Raw genomic sequence first — 20,362 nt, forward strand, 5'->3', positions numbered from 1 at the left:
CTCCACTTATGGTCATTCTGTCTAACTTTACCTTAATTGGGACTGATTTGTTCCAAATTATATTCCTTCATTATCCGCTCACTGTCTTTCTCCGTCCTGCTTTCATCAGAAACTCCCCTCAGGACTGACTTTAACTATTTCATCGGCTTCAGTGCCTTAGTATATTTATTTAATGCGTTAATTTTGCATTGCAGAAACATGCCAATTCGGGTCAGAGTCGCGATTTTGCGGTTCAGTTTTGTTTTCTCTCTGGCTGCGAACCACGTCAAGAGCTCTGAACCGGACTATCTCTTTCCAGACACAGAACAAGGTTTGTGTTTCCATGCAAAAGAATCATATATCATACTTATTTACAACATTTAATTGTTTTATTCAGTGAAGTAGCTGGTAAGTGCCTCTGATATGCCAAGCGTTTCAATTAGGCGAGCTGGAGCTGCTGCAAAGTCTATGTTTCTGTTTTTGAAGTTCTGAACTTTATGCAATCTCACTCTATAAAAGCACATTTAACCCTTTAATGAATGAATGGTTTAATTTCAAAGGCAAAGTCTTAATGTGTAATTTTTTTTTCTTCAATATGATCTTGTATAGCATGCATTTTGCATCAGTCATTTTGACTGTGTAAATATTGAATGTATGTGATCTCAGTTTCCTCGAATTCCACCTAAAATATTGTAATGTAAAATAATTCATACACACACACATATAAAATATACACACACACACACACATATATATATAAATATATATTAGTGGTGGGCCGTTATCGGCGTTACGTGCTGCGTTAACGAGAGACTCTTATTGGGGGATTAAAAAATATCGCCGTTAATCTATTCTCAAAGTTGGGTTGAGAGCTGGGTGCCTGGGTCTATACTAGGCGAGCTATGATGACCTTCACCTTGATACTTCACCTTGATATCTGGATACTTACTTATCCAGAGTGAGAAAAAGGGCTGTCAAAATCACTCTGGACCCCTCACATCCAGCACACTCCCTCTTTGAACTGTTGCCATCTGGTCGACGCTACAGAGCACTGAGCACTAAACGACCAGACACAGGACCAGTTTCTTCCCTCAGGCAATCCATCTTATGAACAGCTGATAATAACTGCGAACACACTACACTTTATATTTATATACACATACACTTTATTTATTTAACACACACACTTAGTATACACTTTAATTTTGCACATAATATACATGTACATACATAACTGCATTTTGTAATATACCTGCCTACAATTGTCATTTGTATATTGTCATTCACTATCTACTTATTTGTATTTTTCATTCTTTTATTATGTGTTTTATGTTCTGTCTCTGTCATTCTGTTGTACTGCGGAGCTTCTGTCACGAAAACAAATTCCTCGTATGTGTTAACATACCTGGCAATAAAGCTCATTCTGATGATTCTGATTCTGATATTTTAGCGCAGATGTATACCTAGCCGAATCTGTAGGGGGCGAGAGCGAGTCTTTAAACCTGTGTGAAAGCGTAATATGAAATTACCACATCAAACTTGGTGTGCTAACATGGATGCAGCTAAGATGCCGCCGGGTTTGCTTCAGGGAATTTCAATTTTATTTTTTTAAGAAGCTTCCCAATGAAAACCTCGACAAGACGCACGCCTGTTTCACACATAATCTGTCTGCAGTCTGCATGCAGTCCGCGGCATGTGCGTGTGGTGCAGAATCAGCTGTATGTGATGTATTTTGGAAACAGGAGATGAGCCCCTGGTATAATGCACCACCTGGCTTGAGAAACCCGTTGTCAAAGACTTAATGTTACTTTTAGTCATTATTTTATTTGGGTAGCACACATATTCTGAATGCCTTCGGCAGAATTCAAATGAGCCATTTTAATCTAGATAAATCTAGATTAATTCCAAGATTACATTGAGATTAATCTAGATTAAAAAAAAAAAAAAAAAAAGTGGACTAAAATGGGAAGATAATCTCATATTCTTTATCACATCACTTCACTGACAGGCGACATAAGAGGGACCTGAATTCAGCAGAGAGACGAGTGTTTTACAGACTTAACTACAAAGGTCAAGAGTTCACTTGACTCTTATAGATTTTTACATTGTACAGCCGCAGCTTGCAATCAACAGTTTAGCGTTTCTTTTGCTTTTCAATACAACACACGATAAGACAGACTTATTCAACTTTTGCACTTATGCCTCGTGCGTGAAACTTGGTTCTAAAAACCTGTCATCAAAGAATTTAAACTTAAAAAAAAATGTGTCAAACTGGTGATGGGAGAAAATAACCTGCAAAACTTTGAATCAACTGAACCAATTGCTTCACAAAATTATTAACTTTTTAGAAAAGCTTGAAACGCCACATGTTGGGAACGCCTAGGGTTTTCAAGAGCGATATAATGATACTAAGGAAACTGGTATTTCTTATATTATTTTATGTATTATCGTAATCCTAAACACTTGTTTAAAGGCTATTTTCTAGGCTGTTTTCTATTCTTTAAAAAATCTAACTACCTTTCTAATCTTTTTGTATTCTATTTTCTTTTCATTTATTATGCAATTGTATATTTATGTTTGTGTATATGTGTAAAGACCTCTAACTAGCTTGCTCTATTATTTTATTTTTTTATTCCATCTGTTTTCTTTTTATTTATTATATTAGTTAAAATCCCATGCTATTTGTACTGTGTTAACCTAACTGAGACTTGTTATAGCACTTATATATCATTGCTCTTTTTGTTGTTTTTGATTGCTTCCACTGTCTTCATCTGTAAGTTGCTTTGGATAAAAGCGTCTGCTAAATGAATAAATGTAAATGTAAAGGCAAACACATCTACCATTTTCTGCATTTTATTTTCTGTTATTTATGTAAAGCTGTGAATGAACCGGAAATCCCACACCTTCACGGAAAACAACTTCCACATTGCAAAAATAAGGTGGATAAATAAAAGCTCCTTAGCTAAAAAAAGTTATCTAACTATTTCAACTACTTTATTAAAGTAATGTAACTGATTACATTTGATCACTTTTCTAAATTTCCAATGAATGTTTTCAGCTGTTCATCATTTTCAAACATTTAAACCAGGCAGGGTTAACCGTACAGTGCTCAGCACTGACTACTGTCAAAAATCATTTTAAAGCACAGCACCACAAAATCAGACTTTAGCTCATCTTTTTACTTTGAGATCATTCTAAGGGAAAATACAAATTTCAAATCATAACAACATATAGTTTAATAGCTATGATACTGAAATATTTTTTTAAATAAAATCTTTGCATAGCAATTATATCATGAAACACTGGCATCTAACAATGCCTCTATTTAGTTTTTTTTATCTGTGCACTTATTCATTTGCACTGTAAGCAATTCATTAAAGTACATAAATAAAATACACTGCTGATAGGATTATATCTATCCTATCTATTATATCGATCAGTACAGATATTTATTTGCACTGTAAAAAACAAATACATTACAAAACAAAGCAGCTCATTATCAGGACATTATCCATTCATTTTATTGACATTTCTATATGTGCACATTTTCTTTTATATCTTTTAGTAAATCTCTACACTTCTTTTTTAGCTGCCATTTTCTCCTTTTTTTGCCTTTTTTTATGTCCTCTAGCTTTAGTTTTCGCTTGTTCACAAGGTCAGCATTGAGGAGCATCAGCTCCTTCAGGAAGTCTCTGGAGGGCTGGATGCGTCTCGACTTTATGACGTCATCAATGGCATCCTCCACCATCATGTCATGGCAGATCATCAGATATGCCAGAAACAGAGTCGCAGAGTGGTCGACACCCTGCTTGCAGCAAATCAACACCTTACCTGAGGAAACAAAAAAAGAAATATGGTTAAAAAAACTGATTAATAGACTATAACACACTTGATAATAGACAAGATATGGAGTGTGTTTGTGTCAGCCCTTACTTCCTGGCTTATTCACGGCCTTGTCAATGAATTTTGCAGCTGGCATGAAGCACTTGCTGATGTCAGAACAGTGTCTGTCCGTTGTAGGCAAGCTGTAATAATTGATGTGCAAGCCTCTGTAATATCTGGACCCTGTATTGACTGTTCCTTCTAGATCTTCAACATAAGATTTTCCCAAGAAGTAGTTCAAGTCCTTTTTGGGCGCTGCAGCGTTCAGAATGTGAGTGATGCACATCTCCTGCAGCATATCTCGGTCTGTTGCAGCCTCTCTGCACAAGAACACAACAGCCTTGGTTAGTCTTTTATATAAAACTATTTACGTTGTAGAATAAATGACAGAACAATGAGAGAAATACAATTGTGTTGCAGACTTACTCGTCTCCGATGAAGACCCTGGGCCAGACATTGGTGACATGTCTTTGTTTGAGCAGTGTACACTGCTTCAAACGATCCTCTAGTTGGAGCATGTTTAAAGGGACGTAGTTTTCCAAACTTGCAAGTTCAGATACCACTGTGGACTCTGGCTCAAGAACGCTTGGACTTGGTGCACCCAAATCCACTGGAGTAGCCAGATCCCATTCAGGTCGTGGCTTGAGAACGCTTGGACCCGGGAGGTACAATTCCACTGAATCAACCAGATCCTCTTCAGCGTCTGGCTCAGGGACACTTGAACCCGGGGCGTATAATTCCATCGAGTCCTTATCCCATTCACGTTCAAGAGGATCATCCAGATCCTCCTCAGAGTCCGGCTCAGGAACGCTAGGACTCGAGGTGTACAGTTCCACTGCATCAACCAGATCCCATTTAGGAGGAGCAACCAAATCCTCAATAGGTTTTGGTTCACGAACATTCAGATCCATCTCAGGCCATGCTGAGTTCGATCTGTCGTTCTGGAGGAAGGTTTTTTTCGTATTCCTCACTGTAGCATATTCTACTCTCTTAGTTACAACGAAGCCAAGAACTTTCTTATTCTTTATGGCTTTGGTAGTTTCTGACAAAAGAAGAAAAACATACAATGTGGCATTAGAAACATCTCTCACCAGATTAAACATGATTAATTAGTCCAAATTGTAAGAAGACATTTCTATTTGCATCTTTTCACCTTTTGGGCTGGCACATGCTTCCTCTGGATCAACCAGATCCAGTTTAGGTTCAGAAGGAACCACGAGATCCACTTCAGGTTCAGGGATACACGATTGCTCGGTATCTAACAGATCCATTTCAGGTTCTGGTTTGAGAGCACTTGGATCTGGAACAAACGATTCCTTTGGATCGGGAAGATCCACTTCACGTTGCCCAACAGTTTCCAGCATTTTTGCCTGGAAAATTGCACAAATCTGCTGGAAGATTGCCCCCATTTTCCTGGTTATCTCCCAGACAGTGAGTCCTGAAAAAAAGAAGAAAACAAACTAGATAAGCCTTGTCTGAGAGTTAAAAAAAAAAACTTTTAAAAGCTTGAAGTTTGAAAAACCTTTCAAACCCCACTATTTTTAGCAGATAGATCGAGAGAGTGGTTGAAATCTAAACAAGGCATTACTTTCAAAAGTTTTCAGAGCTAAATGGAAATCTATCAGCGTTTGGAAGCCGGCTACAGGAATTCCATAAGTCAGATAATTTAGAAAAAATATAGCAACCAAAATTCAAATCAGCCTAACGGTCACTGACAAATCTGGAGGTTGTAGCTTGAGAGCTCAACGAGGTGTAGGAAAACATTATAGGTCTTTGTCACAGCTAACATATAATAATTTACTATTAGAAACATCTCTAACAACACAAATAAACATGAATAAGACATATGCATGTCTTCACCTGTTGGACTGTTCTCAGCATCCAGGCCACCCTGATCATTGGCCTCTTCCACTGAAGGTCCTGCTGGGTCGCTCAGATCTTCAGAGACCAGTGTAGGACTCTTCAGCTCTGAGATGCTGTCGTTCCTGTTCATCTCCAGCTGCAAATCTTTCACTTCACAGACTGAGATGTTGTCACTAGAATTAACCTCCAGCTGCACACGCATCTCTCCTGGACTGCAGTATCTGCCTGAGACATGATCCACTGTCACAACCTCCAGCTGCACATCTAACTCTCGAGATGCACTGCCGCTGATAAGGTCGTAGATGTCATCAGTGATCTCAAACTCCAGCTGCACATCTTTATCATCTGATGCCCAGTAGGTGTCACCGAAGTAGAAGGCGTCATTGACGTAAACCTCCAGAAGCACCTCTCTCACGTCTGTGGACATTGTGTCTGTGGTTCTCATACTGACAGATAAGTAATCCGTATCTGGTAATGTCAGTTTGAACTGTAATGTTATCTGATACACACTGTCTGTACAGATTAAATATATCTCGATCTATAAGGACTGGCGTTTGTACAAGTGTTGCTAGGTTTGTTTTCACAGAGTTCTCTCAGACAAACGTCTCTGTTGCGAACATCACTCAACTAAAAAGATTCTGCCAGGGCGAGTCCTTTTATACTGACTGGGTCTGTGACGTCATGAAACAGTGACGCGTCTCGTTCCAATTGCCATGGAAACGGATTGTTTACCAACGTCAGCATTTTCGCTTTGGCTCATTAGCTCAGAAAATAAATAATTATTTTTAATAGCGGGTTTCAACTATATTTCATATCGCCTTTATGTCCGCATTTGCTGCGATCCATCTCCAGCGACACAGCATGAAAAAAAATCACATTTGACGTTACTATGTTTGAATGCAGTTTTACCATCAAAAAAGGTCTTTTGTAAGTCACTCTGGATAAAAGCGTCTGCCAAATGAATAAATGTAAATGTAATGTAAATGTAAAAAATTATTAATTTAAGTTAAACAGTTCATTTTCATGTTTCATGACTGAATGAACTTGTAAGGCTACTGTAAGTACAAGACTTATGGTCTTTTCTGTCTAAAGTTACCTTAATTTGGACTGATTTGTTCGATACCAAATACATTTTGAAACAAAGTTATTTCTAATGTTTGTCAATCATTTTTGTTTAAAGTAATTTAATTTATAACAGTTTTAAATAAAAAAATGCATAATGAAGGGTCATTCCCACAAAACGCGTTTTTGATGTTGACGCATTAGCGCGCGCTCACTTACAAACTCTCTCTCTCTCTCTTTCTCACACACACACACCACAGTAGGCTATTTTCATTTCAAGTGATGCCTAAAATCTTCTGTGTTCAAGACAGTACTGTGTGATTGTTTATAGTGGATCATTTTCATATTTAACGTTACGTTATGAACTTGCAGCGGTCAAACGCATCCGTCAAGCGCAATGCAACAAAAACTCATTGCATTGAAAACATGCATTGAAAAATCTTGCAAATGTTTTATTCAAGCATGTTTTATTACTTAAATGTTCTTATTCTATTTGTATCTTTTTCTGGGGAAAAACTGGTATGTCAGACTAACTGAGACTTGTATACTGTTGCAGGGCCGTGCAGAGACCTTTGGAGGGGCAGGTGCTCAAAGTATAAAAGGGGCACATGGAACAAGGCTTTAAAAAGCGCGGTTCAAAATATCAATACAGCAATATATTGTGATGCATTCCTTGCCAATTTGCGTATTGATATGGATGATTATGTATTGATACGGCAGCGAATGCTGTGATGCAGTTTTGAAAAAGAAAAAGATTAGAAGAGACAATTTTAAGTTTAAAAGTAAAAAAGTCTACATTTGCCTCTTTTTCTTCCTCTATCTCCATCTCCTCATCTGATCTATTACTTTCCAGTCTCTGTCCATCTAGGAACAAGGCACAATCTACTATTTCATTATCAATCTATTATTTTAACCATCCTACTCTTGCACCTAATCAATAAGTCTACCTTAAATATTGATACAAAACAATAAACAACTGAGTCATGCTATGAAAGCACTGTATAACTTATATAGGCTTATGTTTTATTTATTTTTCCTTTTTATTCAAAACAATTCCAAACATGCTTAATATATCAGGAAATATCTCGATTCTCAAACGTGTAAGTAAACGCGTTTTGCACCTTTATAGATTGTTATTTGATCAATAAATGGAAAGGTAGTGTAATCTATTAACTACACATAAAACCCCGACTTTTTACTTAAGTGCCATATCATGCCATAAAATATTTTTAATACGACTGAATTTGCATTTAATGTAAATTTTAATAACAATATTGTAAGTTACTTATTTTAACTCTTTCATTTTGCAGAGAGTAAAGAACATTTACATTATCAAATAACATTTACATTCAGTCCAGGCACTCTCAAAAACTCCCATTAAAATCACTGAAGCACTTTATATTACATTATGCACATCAGGATTGTTTTTAGTTTTTTCTCTCTCTCTCTCTCTGAAGAAAGAATTCGCTAAATAATTCAGTCAGCGAGCAAGTGAACAAAAACACCGCGTTTCATGATGACTCTTCTGCACGTATCCGATTGGCCATTGCATTCGCGCAACAGAACCCTTGATTGGTTATCATCATGAAGCGTTGTTAGAACGTCTCTGGCTCAGCGCCAGCCAGCGAACACAGATTTGAATTTAGCAGCTGATGCTGTGCACTGAACGATCTAATCACAACAGTGTGATTATATCAAATATATAAAAAATATTATTCTGCTGTTTTTTTTTTTTTTTTGTCGTTTGGAAGCTGCATTTAAAATCAACTTGGCTCAGAAATCTTTGAATGGGCATGACGCCTCTGCCCCTCGATGCCTGTGAAACGTTTCTCCCTCAAACAGCACGCTAACGTTACTCTACAGGCTACACACCGCAATATAAACAACATATCTGCATGTTCTCACATCACGTCGTTCTTGTAAAATAATAATAAGTAAATACATATCAAAATCACTTCGCTGAGAATGAAACACCACTTACCAGCTTCCGCGGTAATGAAAATATCCTCTGACAATTAAAAAATGCGCTGCGGCGTGACAAATTGTCCCGGTTGGATGAGGAGGTCGTCGTCGTCAGGTCAAAGGTCATCATGTTGGTCATCTTATTGACGGCTAAATTATTATTCAAAAATTTACTAATATTTAGATTGGGCATGAACAGGCATTCACAAAAGGAAACGTTATTACAAAAAAAAAAAAAAAATAGAGGAAATTTTGCTTTGACAAAAGGGCACTTTGGGCACCAAAGGGCAAAGGGGCAGGTGCTCAAGCACCCAACGCCCCCCCCCCCCCCTCTGCACGTGCCTGCTATGCAATACTGCGTGTTTATTATGTGTGTCAGTATGGAAAGCCTTTTTAACATTTATTCTAAAAGCTGTACTAGTATCTTTTTTTCATGTTACTAGTACTCATTTTTTAGACACTAGTATCTTTTCCATTAAGTACTAGTACTTATTCATTAGGTACTAGTGCTTATTCGTTAACTACTAGTGCTTATTCTTTAGGTACTAGTGCTTATTCTCTAGGTACTAGTGTCTATTGTAAAGTTACCAGTACTTATTCATTAGATACTAGTACTTAATCATTAGATACTAGTACTTATTCCTGTAGTGACTAGTATTTAATTAAACTACCCGTGTTAACAAAAAATAGAACTAGTACTTATTTTTTACTAGTGACTTTTTAGACCAGAGATATCCTGAACTTAATAGATACTAGTACTTTTTAAATTTGCATTTCTGCCCAGTATGGAAATTGTATGTTGAATATTAATGAGCCAACAACATATAGGAGAGAGATTAATCAGGAAACAGAAACAAGGAGATGGATGTACTTTTTTTTAGAAAACCAAATAGAAAAGAAACAATTATTTTTTTACACAAGCACATTGAAAACGTATTTTGTCAGTTTTTTAACTGTAATTTCATAAATATAGTAGCCTAATGTGTTTAATGGTCTTTGAGTGACCTCTGCTGGCAGGATGTAGATTCGACACCAATTGTATTAGGTGTTATTTTCCTATTTTTCCTCCAGTAAAAACAATAAATATCATACACAAGCTGTATGTAAATTTTTTTTAGACCCTTGGTAAACATGATCAAAGAAGCCTGTGAAAATTAATCTGCATTGTTAATCTTTTTGATCTTTTATTTTAAAAATTTACCAAAATCGAACCTTTATTTGGATAATAATAATTTAAAATGGGGGAAATATCATTATGATATAAATGTTTTTCTACAATACACATTGGCCACAATTAAGAACACCCTTAGAAATTCTTATGAGTAAAATTACTCTAAAGTATATTCCCATTCATATTCACAATTTTGAGCACTCTAGAGGGATTATGAACATGAAATTATCCAGCCATTGCTTCCTGTTTCACATAAATATAAAGAAGAGGGAAAACAAAGCCCAAATGCCCTTAATCATCCATCACAATGAGAAAAACCAAAGAATATATTTCTGATGTGCAGCAAAGATGATTGAGCTTCACAAATTAGAAAGTGACTGCAAGATGTGACTAACAAATGAGCTAGAGCAGTGAAAATCCCCATTTCCAACATCAGGGCAATAATTAAGAATTTCCAATCAACAGAAAATGTTACAAAACTGCCTGGAAGAGGATGTGTGTCTTTATCATCCTAATGCATGGTGAGGAGGTCAGTTTGAGTGGCTAAAGACTCTCCAGGGATCACAGCTGTTATTGCAGAAAATAGTTGAGTCTCGGGCTCAGAAAACCTTTAAAAAAAATTGTCAAACAGCACCTACATCACCACATGTTGTTTGGGATGGTTACAATAAAAATTATCCTAGCTCATCCAAAAACAAACTAAAGCATATTAATTTATCAGACATGACTGGAACTTCAGATGGGACTGGCTTCTATGGTCAGATGAAACTAAAAAAATAGTTTTTTAGCAGCAAACACTCAAGATGGGTTTGGTGAACACAGAGATAAAAAGTAAACCATATGTACAATGAAATATACTGCTCTATTTTTGATGTTATGGGCCTATATTTCTGCTGGAGTTCCTGGACATCTTGTTTTAGATACATGGCATGTTTGATTATATCAAATACCAACAGATAAAAAACCAAAAAGTGACTGACTCTGTTAGAAATCTTATAATGACCATGTTTAGATCACAATCAAACACAAACCTCAAAAACAATACAATAATGGGTCACTGAGCACAAAACCAAGCTTCTGCTATAGCCTTTTCCAGTCCTCTGACCTGAACCCTACAGGAAATGAGAGGAGTGAACTGAAGAGAAGACACACCATTTTTTTGATAAAAGATCAAAAGGATTAACAATGCAGATTAATTTTCACAGCCTTCTTTATCATCATATATACCAAAGCTGTCCATATTTTTGGGCATGACTGTAGCACTGGTGCTGCAGACACTGAATGTTTTTACATTAATATTCTGTACAGGGCACCCAAAATATGTGACGATTCGTGGAGTGCAATTACTGTGAAGACAGGACCAGACTAGAGGAATTCTAGTGCCTACGGTGAAGTGCCTAAGGGGAAGTGAGCCCACTAGTGGACACCCAGGGAAACAGAGACTAGACAGCGTGACAAAATCCAAACCTTGTGGTTTTCAGACAAACATTTTCTTTATTTGAAAAGAAGGCCAAAAGGTATTAATAAAAAATTATAATAATAAAACACCAGGTTTGCTGTACTTGAAGGACTGCACAATTTTGCCCAATGTTTTTTATTTTTTAGTAAATATATATATATATATATATATATATATATATATATATATATATATATATATATCAATAAAACTAATAATGGTTATGGTTATTAATTCTAAATAAAAACACTAAACAAAATAAGGAACATTACTTTTGTAATAACACTATTTCACTATAATATACAAAACTGAGAAGCCTATACAAGACTAAATATAAATATAGCTGCAAAAAAATGCACACTTCTATAGTAGAACGTAAGGAATTGCAATTTTTTACCTCAAAGTTCTTAATTATTTTAGCTATTTTTACTCAAATTAGGATTTTGCAAGCAATAATGAGTACTCAATGAATTTATTTTTAATTCATACTCGTCGCCGGAGGGCGCCCTCGCGCAGAAACTCTACAAGTGAGACTCACTGATGAAGTTCCAGGAAACTCAGCTTTCGCTGTAGATGTAGCTGAATAACATTCAGACGTTTTACTGATGAAACTTGATGAAAATAAACAATTACTGTGACAATACATGCTTTTATCTCTGCTCTTCAAACCATCGCGCGTATTTTTATGAGAATAAAGTTTAAAACGCAATCCTAATGCAAATTTATTCTGCGTGTTGTATTACCATGTGGACTCTGATTGGACGGTGGAGAGGTACTCATGTTTATGTAATGATCTGTTTAAATGAAGATATCTCCAAATGCATTCTTACTAGTTCTTAATGAGGTTGAAGATATCTCCAAACGAACAGGGACTCTGAGTTATTCTGTTTTTGATATCATCTTTTAATTTCTGACTAGTAATTATTGCAATTGTATCTAGTATATATTTAAATATTACTAGTAAGTATTCATTAGATACTAGTACTTATGTTTTAGATACTGGTACTTATTCATTAGATACTAGTTCTTATTTAATAGATACTAGTAGTTATTCATTAGGTACTAGTTCTTATTCTTTAGACACTAGTACCTTTTTTAATCACTACTAGTAACTATTCTTATCTTACTAGTCAGATCTGCCTTTTCACTCGTCTTATGTTATGACTAGTCCAAATGGCTACAGTAGAGTTCAACAAAAAAATTACTAGTAAAATAAAAAATCATACTAGTAACATTTAGAATAAGTACTAGTATCTAATAAATGTGTACTAGTATCTATTAAATAAGTACTAGTATCTATTTAATAGGTACTAGTATCTAATGAATGAGAACTAGTTTTTAATAAATAAGCACTAGTACCTAATTAATAAGTACTAGTATCTAAAAAATAAGTACTAGTATCTAATTGATAAGAACTAGTATCTAATAATAAGTACTAGTATCTAATGAATAAGTACTAGTGTCTATTTAATAAGTACTAGTATCTAATGAATGAGTACTAGTATCTAAAAAATACACACTGGTACCTAATGAATAACTACTAGTACATAAAAATTAAGTACTAGTCGCTAGTGGAATACATACTAGTCAAAACTCAATAGTTGATATCTCAATGACAGATCCCCATAGAAGTCAATAGCAAAAAATGTAAATTTGTTACTAGTAACAATATAAAAGTTACTAGTCACTATTGAATTAAGTACTAGTATCTAATGGATAAGTACTAGTGCCTAATAAATAAATACTAGTATCTAATAAATAGGTACTAGTATTTAATCAATAAGTACTAGTATCTAATTAATAAATACTAGTACCTAATAAATAAGTACTAGTATCTAATGAATAAGTACTAGTACCTAATAAATAAGCACTAGTATATAATGAATAAGTACTAGTATCTCATGATTAAGCACTAGTATCTAATGATTAAGTACTAGTAACTTTACAAAAGACACTAGTGCCTAAAGAATAAGCACTAGTACCGAAAGAATAAGCACTAGTACCTAATGAATAAGTACTAGTACTTAATGGAAAAGATACTAGTATCTAAAAAATAAGTACTAGTAACTTGGAAAAAGATACTAGTACAGCTTAAAGAATAAATGTCAAAAAGGCTTTCCATAGTGTCAGTGGTGAATCTCTGGTGAGTTTATGATCGTAGGGAAGTTAGCTGCTGTACTACCAGCAGAATACATATAGAGGGCACTCTTGTAACTCTTTTACAAACTATTTGGTATGTTGTCATAAATTGATGGCATCTTAAAACCACTCCATTTTTGGTTTTTAAGTAACCACTTGTGAATTTCCTTAATTTCAATCCCTCCACCTTCTCTGTCTTTTCTTGTACATTTTGGTGATGATGATCTATAGCATTTGCAACACGAAGCCGTGTGCCAGAAAACATCCCTCCTTTAGAGAGGTTTTTAATGTTTTTGAAATATGTCTCTTATGCTCACCAAAGATGCAAAGTCTAGTTAAAATACAGTAAGGGTTTTCTATTTTAATATATTTTAACATGAGATTTATTCCTGTGATGCAAAGCTGAATTTTCAGCATCATTACTCCAGTCTTCAGTCATGTGATCCTTCAGAAATCATACTAATATGCTGATTTACTCTTCAAGAAACATTTCTTACTATCATCAAATGAGCCTGAACCCGAACATCCTAGCATCGTAGTAATCAAGTCTAGTTTATTAAATTTAGTTCTTCCTCAAGGACTATTTGAATAAACACAACTGGCTACACAAATGTAAAGTGACTTGAGAAATAAAAGCTTGTTCTTTGTTCAGTTGAACATCTGAGCCAAGATACTGTGTTAATGCACGCTGCGGCGGGTCGAGGCCTGTTCATTAACATAAAACTTCTTACATGTGGCTGCTTACAATTTTATTGAGTTTGTTGGTTCACATTCATAAAAGCCCCACTTTTATTAGCCAGCATTAGAGGCGTGTGGATTCCTGACACAAGTGTTTAGTTGTTGTTTGCTCTGTTTAATCAGTTGGAAAACAGCGTGAGTTTTGGATTATAGATTATTGCCTAAATACTATTTGATGTTTGCATGGTAAAAATACCAATTAATTATACATTTTAGGTGTTTTTTCTTCTTTGGGTCTAACGCCTTGTTCACACCAAGAATGAAAAGTATAAAAATAACTATATTATCGTCTTTATATTCCAAGTACATGCTCGTCTGCTGCTTTAAACTCTTGAGCTCATTATAGCAGGATTGATTTTGATGTCAGTGGTGGTTTTGAAGGCAAACATCAATGCCTTGAATTTTATGCGAGCAGCTATTGGAAGCCAGTGCAAACTGATAAACAGAGGTGTGACGTTTATTCTTTTTGGCTCATTAAAAATGTATCTTGCTGCCTCGTTCTGGATTAATTGTAAAGGTTTGATAGAACTGACTGGAAGACCTGCCAAGAGGAAAATTATGAATTATAAATTATGAAACTTTTTTTATTGCAATTTATTTAAAAATGTAATTTATTCCTGTGATGCAAAGGTGAATTTTCAGCATCATTACTCCAGCGTTCAGTGTCACATGATGTTTCAGAAATGTCTTTACTTTGACTTTTGATCAATTTCTATATATACATCAGGTGGTGGGTGGGAGGATGGCAGACATGCTCAGCTACATGCGGTCCAAACGGAGTGAAAAAGCGCACAGTTCTGTGTGTGCGGACTGTGGCCGGAGAGGAGCGGGTTCTTCACCCTGGGGACAGCAAGCAGCTGCTCAAACCTAAACCTGTGACACCTTCCAACCGAGATGTACCATGTAGGTCCGAATGGACAGTGGGGAACTGGAATGAGGTGAGTAGTTGTCTTAAAAATTAACTTTATTTTCTTGTTTTTATTTCAAGAGCTCTTCATCAGGCACCAGTCTGATTTTTGAGTTCACTTGACTCTTATAGATTTTTACATTGTACAGCCGCAGCTTGCAATCAACAGTTTAGCGTTTCTATTGCTTTTCAATACAACACACGATAAGACAGACTTATTCAACTTTTGCACTTATGCCTCGTGCTTGAAACATGGTTCTAAAAACCCGTCATCAAAGTAAAAGAATTTAAACTTAAAAAAAAAATGTGTCAAACTGGTGACTGGTGAAAGGCAGGTCCCAAGGTGGTAGGTGGAGATTATTATGCAAAGTGTTCCTAGTGACGTACATAGAGATGGGCAAAAGATTTGAACTCTATAACGACTCGTTTCAGCGATTCAGAGTCGACTCCTTACTTTAGAAGCCAATAACTTTATAAATCGTGTACTTTTTGGTTGAATTACTTTGCACATTGTTTACACTGATGGACAGCTACATCATACACTGTAATACAGGTAATTTTTGATTTCCCATCTGTGTGACTCTTTAACTTTTTAGAAGAGCTCGAAACGCCACATGTTGGAAAGCCTAGGGATTTCAAGAGCGATATAATGATACTAAGGAAACTGGTATTTCTTATATTATTTTAATGTATTCTCGTTATCCTAAACACTTGTTTTTGGGCCAAACACATCTACCATTTTCTGCACTTTATTTTTTGTTATTTATGTAAAGCTGTGAATGAACCGGAAATCCCACACCTTCACGGAAAACAACTTCCACATTGCAAAAATAAGGTGGATAAATAAAAGCTCCTTAGCTAAAAAAAGTTATCTAACTATTTCAACTACTTTATTAAAGTAATGTAACTGATTACATTTGATCACTTTTCTAAATTTCCAATGAATGTTTTCAGCTGTTAATCATTTTCAAACATTTAAACCAGGCAGGGTTAACCTTACAGTGCTCAGCACTGACTACTGTCAAAAATCATTTTAAAGCACAGCACCACAAAATCAGACTTTAGCTCATCTTTTTACTTTGAGATCATTCTAAGGGAAAATACAAATTTCAAATCATAACAACATATAGTTTAATAGCTATGATACTGAAATATTTTTTTTAAATCAAATCTTTGCATAGCAATTATATCATGAAACAGTGGCATCTAACAATCCCTCTATTTAGTTTTTTTATCTGTGCACTTATTCATTTGCACTGTAAGCAATTCATTAAAGTACATAAATAAAATACATAAAATACAATGCTGATAGGATTATATCTATCCTATCTATTATATCTATCAGTACAGATATTTATTTGCACTGTAAAAAACAAATACATTACAAAACAAAGCAGCTCATTATCAGGACATTATCCATTCATTTTATTGACATTTCTATATGTGCACATTTTCTTTTATATCTTTTAGTATATCTCTACACTTCTTTTTTAGCTGCCATTTTCTCCTCTTTTTGCCCTTTTTTATGTCCTCTAGCTTTAGTTTTCGCTTGTTCACAAGGTCAGCATTGAGGAGCATCAGCTCCTTCAGGAAGTCTCTGGAGGGCTGGATGCGTCTCGACTTTATGACATCATCAATGGCATCCTCCACCATCATGTCATGGCAGATCATCAGATATGCCAGAAACAGAGTCGCAGAGTGGTCGACACCCTGCTTGCAGCAAATCAACACCTTACCTGAGGAAACAAAAAAAGAAATATTGTCAAAAAAACTCATGAATAGACTATAACACACTTGATAATAGACAAGATATGGAGTGTGTTTGTGTCAGCCCTTACTTCCTGGCTTATTCACGGCATTGTCAATGAATTTTGCAGCTGGCATGAAGCACTTGCTGATGTCAGAACAGTGTCTGTCCGTTGTAGGCAAGCTGTAATAATTGATGTGCAAGCCTCTGTAATATCTGGACCCTGTATTGACTGTTCCTTCTAGATCTTCAACATAAGATTTTCCCAAGAAGTAGTTCAAGTCCTTTTTGGGCGCTGCAGCGTTCAGAATGTGAGTGATGCACATCTCCTGCAGCATATCTCGGTCTGTTGCAGCCTCTCTGCACAAGAACACAACAGCCTTGGTTAGTCTTTTATATAAAACTATTTACGTTGTAGAATAAATGACAGAACAATGATAGAAATACAATTGTGTTGCAGACTTACTCGTCTCCGATGAAGACCCTGGGCCAGACATTGGTGACATGTCTTTGTTTGAGCAGTGTACACTGCTTCAAACGATCCTCTAGTTGGAGCATGTTTAAAGGGCTGTAGTTTTCCAAACTTGCAAGTTCAGAAAACACTGTAGACTCTGGCTCAAGAACGCTTGGACTTGGTGCACCCAAATCCACTGGAGTAGCCAGATCCCATTCAGGTCGTGGCTTGAGAACGCTTGGACCCGGGAGGTACAATTCCACTGAATCAACCAGATCCTCTTCAGCGTCTGGCTCAGGGACACTTGAACCCGGGGCATATAATTCCATCGAGTCCTTATCCCATTCACGTTCAAGAGGATCATCCAGATCCTCCTCAGAGTCCGGCTCAGGAACGCTAGGACTCGGGGTGTACAGTTCCACTGCATCAACCAGATCCCATTTAGGAGGAGCAACCAAATCCTCAATAGGTTTTGGTTCACGAACATTCAGATCCATCTCAGGCCATGCTGAGTTCGATCTGTCGTTCTGGAGGAAGGTTTTTTTCATATTCCTCACTGTAGCATATTCTACTCTCTTAGTTACAACGAAGCCAAGAACTTTCTTATTCTTCGTGGCTTTGGTAGTTTCTGACAAAAGAAGAAAAACATACAATGTGGCATTAGAAACATCTCTCACCAGATTAAACATGATTAATTAGTCCAAATTGTAAGAAGACATTTCTATTTGCATCTTTTCACCTTTTGGGCTGGCACATGCTTCCTCTGGATCAACCAGATCCAGTTTAGGTTCAGAAGGAACCACGAGATCTAATTCAGGTTCAGGGATACACGATTGCTCGGTATCTAACAGATCCATTTCAGGTTCTGGTTTGAGAGCACTTGGATCTGGAACAAACGATTCCTTTGGATCGGGAAGATCCACTTCACGTTGCCCAACAGTTTCCGGCATTTTTGTCTGGAAAACTGCACAAATCTGCTGGAAGATTGCCCCCATTTTCCTGGTTATCTCCCCAACAGTGAGTCCTGAAAAAAAGAAGAAAACAAACGAGATAAGCCTTGTCTGAGAGTTAAAAAAAAAAACTTTTAAAAGCTTGAAGTTTGAAAAACCTTTCAAACCCCACTATTTTTAGCAGATAGATCGAGAGAGTGGTTGAAATCTAAACAAGGCATTACTTTCAAAAGTTTTCAGAGCTAAATGGAAATCTATCAGCGTTTGGAAGTCGGCTACAGGAATTCCAGAAGTCAGATAATTTAGAAAAAATATAGCAACCAAAATTCAAATCAGCCTAAAGGTCACTGACAAATCTGGAGGTTGTAGCTTGAGAGCTCAACGAGGTGTAGGAAAACAGTATTAGGTCTTTGTCACAGCTAACATATAATAATTTACTATTAGAAACATCTCTAACAACACAAATAAACATGAATAAGACATATGCATGTCTTCACCTGTTGGACTGTTCTCAGCATCCAGGCCACCCTGATCATTGGCCTCTTCCACTGAAGGTCCTGCTGGGTCGCTCAGATCTTCAGAGACCAGTGTAGGACTCTTCAGCTCTGAGATGCTGTCGTTCCTGTTCATCTCCAGCTGCAAATCTTTCACTTCACAGACTGAGATGTTGTCACTAGAGTTAACCTCCAGCTGCACACGCATCTCTCCTGGACTGCAGTATCTGCCTGAGACATGATCCACTGTCACAACCTCCAGCTGCACATCTAACTCTCGAGATGCACTGCCGCTGATAAGGTCGTAGATGTCATCTGTGATCTCAAACTCCAGCTGCACATCTTTATCATCTGATGCCCAGTAGCTGTCACCGAAGTAGAAGGCGTCATTGACGTAAACCTCCAGAAGCACCACTCTCACGTCTGTGGACATTGTGTCTGTGGTTCTCATACTGACAGATAAGTAAACCGTATCTGGTAATGTCAGTTTGAACTGTAATGTTATCTGATACACACTGTCTGTACAGATTAAATATATCTCGATCTATACGGACTGGCGTTTGTACAAGTGTTGCTAGGTTTGTTTTCACAGAGTTCTCTCAGACAAACGTCTCTGTTGCGAACATCACTCAACTAAAAAGATTCTGCCAGGGCGAGTCCTTTTATATTGACTGGGTCTGTGACGTCATGAAACAGTGACGCGTCTCGTTCCAATTGCCATGGAAACGGATTGTTTACCAACGGCACCATTTTCGCTTTGGCTCATTAGCTCAGAAAATAAATTATTATTTTTAATAGCGGTTTTCAACTATATTTCATATCGCGTTTATGTCCGCATTTGCTGCGATCCATCTCCAGCGACACAGCATGAAAAAAATCACATTTGACGTTACTATGTTTGAATGCAGTTTTACCATCAAAAAAGGTCTTTTGTAAGTCGCTCTGGATAAAAGCGTCTGCCAAATGAATAAATGTTAATGTAAAAAATTATTCATTTAAGTTAAACAGTTCATTTTCATGTTTCATGACTGAATGAACTTGAAAGGCTACTGTAAGTACAAGACTTATTGGTCTTTTCTGTCTAAAGTTACCTTAATTTGGACTGATTTGTTCGATACCAAATACATTTGAAACAAAGTTATTTCTAATGTTTGTCAATCATTTTTGTTTAAAGTAATTTAATTTATAACAGTTTTAAATAAACAAATGCATAATGAAGGGTCATTCCCACAGAACGCGTTTTTGATGTTGACGCATTAGCGCGCGCTCACTTACAAACTCTCTCTTTCTCACACACACACACCACAGTAGGCTATTTTCATTTCAAGTGATGCCTAAAATCTTCTGTGTTCAAGACAGTATGGTGTGATTGTTTATAGTGGATCATTTTCATATTTAACGTTACGTTATGAACTTGCAGCGGTCAAACGCATCCGTCAAGCGCAATGCAACAAAAACTCATTACATTGAAAACATGCATTGAAAAATATTGCAAATGTTTTATTCAAGCATGTTTTATTACTAAAATGTTCTTTATTCTATTTGTATCTTTTTC

The 20,362-nt window shown here is 36.3% G+C and overlaps 1 protein-coding gene across 1 annotated transcript; it reads right to left on the reverse strand.

Moving 5' to 3' along the window:
• Positions 1–3,379: 3,379 nt before the first annotated feature.
• On the reverse strand, positions 3,380–19,422 carry LOC113087393 (uncharacterized). Its single transcript, XM_026255578.1, has 11 exons — positions 18,811–19,422; positions 18,103–18,387; positions 17,376–17,991; positions 17,001–17,269; positions 16,603–16,898; positions 16,241–16,252; positions 5,722–6,211; positions 5,015–5,299; positions 4,288–4,903; positions 3,913–4,181; positions 3,380–3,810 (listed from the first exon to the last, which is right to left on the reverse strand). The coding sequence occupies exons 1-11, from the start codon at positions 19,256–19,258 to the stop codon at positions 3,512–3,514; spliced, it is 3,885 nt and encodes a 1,294-aa protein (XP_026111363.1). The 5' UTR covers positions 19,259–19,422; the 3' UTR covers positions 3,380–3,511.
• Between the last annotated feature and the right edge of the window lie 940 nt (positions 19,423–20,362).

The sequence above is a fragment of the Carassius auratus genome, chromosome 5 (assembly GCF_003368295.1).
Source record: "Carassius auratus strain Wakin chromosome 5, ASM336829v1, whole genome shotgun sequence".
Lineage (NCBI taxonomy): Eukaryota > Metazoa > Chordata > Actinopteri > Cypriniformes > Cyprinidae > Carassius > Carassius auratus.

Bases quoted from the DNA above. Each gene is read 5' to 3' on its own strand.
- LOC113087393 (XM_026255578.1), bottom strand. From the start codon at position 19,258: ATGAGAACCACAGACACAATGTCCACAGACGTGAGAGTGGTGCTTCTG. The intron at 17,992-18,102 runs GTGAAAAGATGC...TTCTTTTGTCAG, and splicing joins AGCATGTGCCAGCCCAAAAG to AAACTACCAAAGCCACGAAG. The intron at 17,270-17,375 runs GTAAGTCTGCAA...GTTCTTGTGCAG, and splicing joins AGGGTCTTCATCGGAGACGA to AGAGGCTGCAACAGACCGAG.